The 1,462-nt window shown below is 59.4% G+C and overlaps 1 protein-coding gene across 1 annotated transcript in view; it reads right to left on the bottom strand.

Moving 5' to 3' along the window:
* Positions 1 to 1,462, bottom strand: part of EHMT2 (euchromatic histone-lysine N-methyltransferase 2) — a gene marked incomplete at its 5' end in the record, with an annotated part of 26,166 nt that overhangs the window by 5,206 nt on the left and 19,498 nt on the right. Inside the window, 3 exon segments of the mRNA XM_005859854.2 lie at positions 859 to 960; positions 1,036 to 1,158; positions 1,201 to 1,307. Of these exon segments, the coding sequence (XP_005859916.2) occupies positions 859 to 960; positions 1,036 to 1,158; positions 1,201 to 1,307 (332 nt within the window).

The raw sequence follows: 1,462 nt of genomic DNA, 5'->3' as shown, positions 1-1,462 counted from the left end.
CCCCCACCTGCCCTCCGCATGTGCCCCAACCAGGGCTGGGGATCGAGCCTGCAACTGAGGCATGTGCCCTTGACCAGAATCAAACACCAGACCCTTCAGTCTGCAGGCCGACGCTCTAACCACTGAGCAACCAGCCAGAGCAGTATTTTTTTTTCTTTTTTAAAAATTTGTATTTCCTAGGTCTGCCTACGCAGAAGGCCTAGACGCAGGAAGCAGCAGTGACAGCCGCCCCGTGGTACAGACTGTAGTGTGTGAATGCCCGAAAGGCCAGGGTGCTCTCAGAGGCTGCTGGGCCACACCAGAGGCCACAGGAGCCAACTCCAGGGGCTCCTCCTGACCAAGGATGAATCGAGAAGATAAGAGAGTGAAACACGTCTACCATGCGAAAAACTAAGAGTTCACAAAGAATTGCACTGAGCCCTAAACGGTTTGGCTCAGTGGATGGAGCGTCGGCCTGTGGACTGAAAGGTCCCAGGTTCGATTCCGGTCAAGGGCACATGCCCAGGTTGCGGGCTCGATCCCCAGTGTGGGGCGTGCAGGAGGCAGCTGATCAATGATTCTCGCTCATCATTGATGTTTCTCGCTCTCTCTCCCTCTCCCTTACTCTCTGATTAAAAAATAATACAAAAGAATTTTTTAAAAAAATGGCTCTGACACCTCAGAGATAAGGCAGCTACTCAGTACTCAAAGTGATAAAGAGAAAAAGCAAGAAAGAGAAATGCAAATGAGGGAGAAAGGTGAGGACAGCTGCAGCCACATGGGTTGTAGGGAGGGGTCAGAGGTCAGCCGAGGTGGAAAGGGGGCACAGCCTAGGGCTGAGCCAGGGACCCCGGGGGCTGGGGCAGCCAGGCCTCTGACCTGGGCGTTGACGTCCACCTGTCCTGTGCTGAGCAGCAGGCTGACCATCTCCAAGTTCCCGATTTTGGCTGCGTGGTGGAGGCAGGTGGAGCCGTCCTCCTCCTGGGGGAGACGGGCAGGTGAGTCCTCGGGCGGCCCCTCTAACCCGGCCCGCCCGGCCCCTGCCCAGCAGCGCACCTTGCTGTAGACACACCCGCCGCGCTGCACCATGTAGCGGGCCACCTCCAGGTGGTTGTTCACCACGGCCTCCATCAGCGGCGTCCGCTGCTGCTTGTCCACGGCGTTGATGTTGGCTCCAGCCTGCAAGGAGGGGCATGTGGCTGGCACAGGGGCCATGCTGACCTGCAGCAGCACGTGGCAGATCTCCACGGAGCCCTTCTGGGCGGCCGCGTGCAGGGGTGTGCGCTTGCTCTGCTGGTCGCTCTGGAAGTTGGGGTCCAGGTTGTCCACTGCGGGGAGAGCCCGCCATACGGGAGAAGGAGGGACACGTGGTGAGCGAGCGAGGGGCGGCGCCTGCTCCAGGAAGGCTTCTAGGGCACGTGTCAGAGTAGGGAGCCAGGGCACCAGCTCAGCCCGAGTCAAAGCGGCCCTTCCCCGGTGCTGC

The sequence above is a fragment of the Myotis brandtii genome, unplaced genomic scaffold (genome assembly GCF_000412655.1).
Source record: "Myotis brandtii unplaced genomic scaffold, ASM41265v1 scaffold130, whole genome shotgun sequence".
Taxonomy (NCBI): domain Eukaryota; kingdom Metazoa; phylum Chordata; class Mammalia; order Chiroptera; family Vespertilionidae; genus Myotis; species Myotis brandtii.
This window is presented reverse-complemented; position numbering and strand designations above follow the sequence as displayed.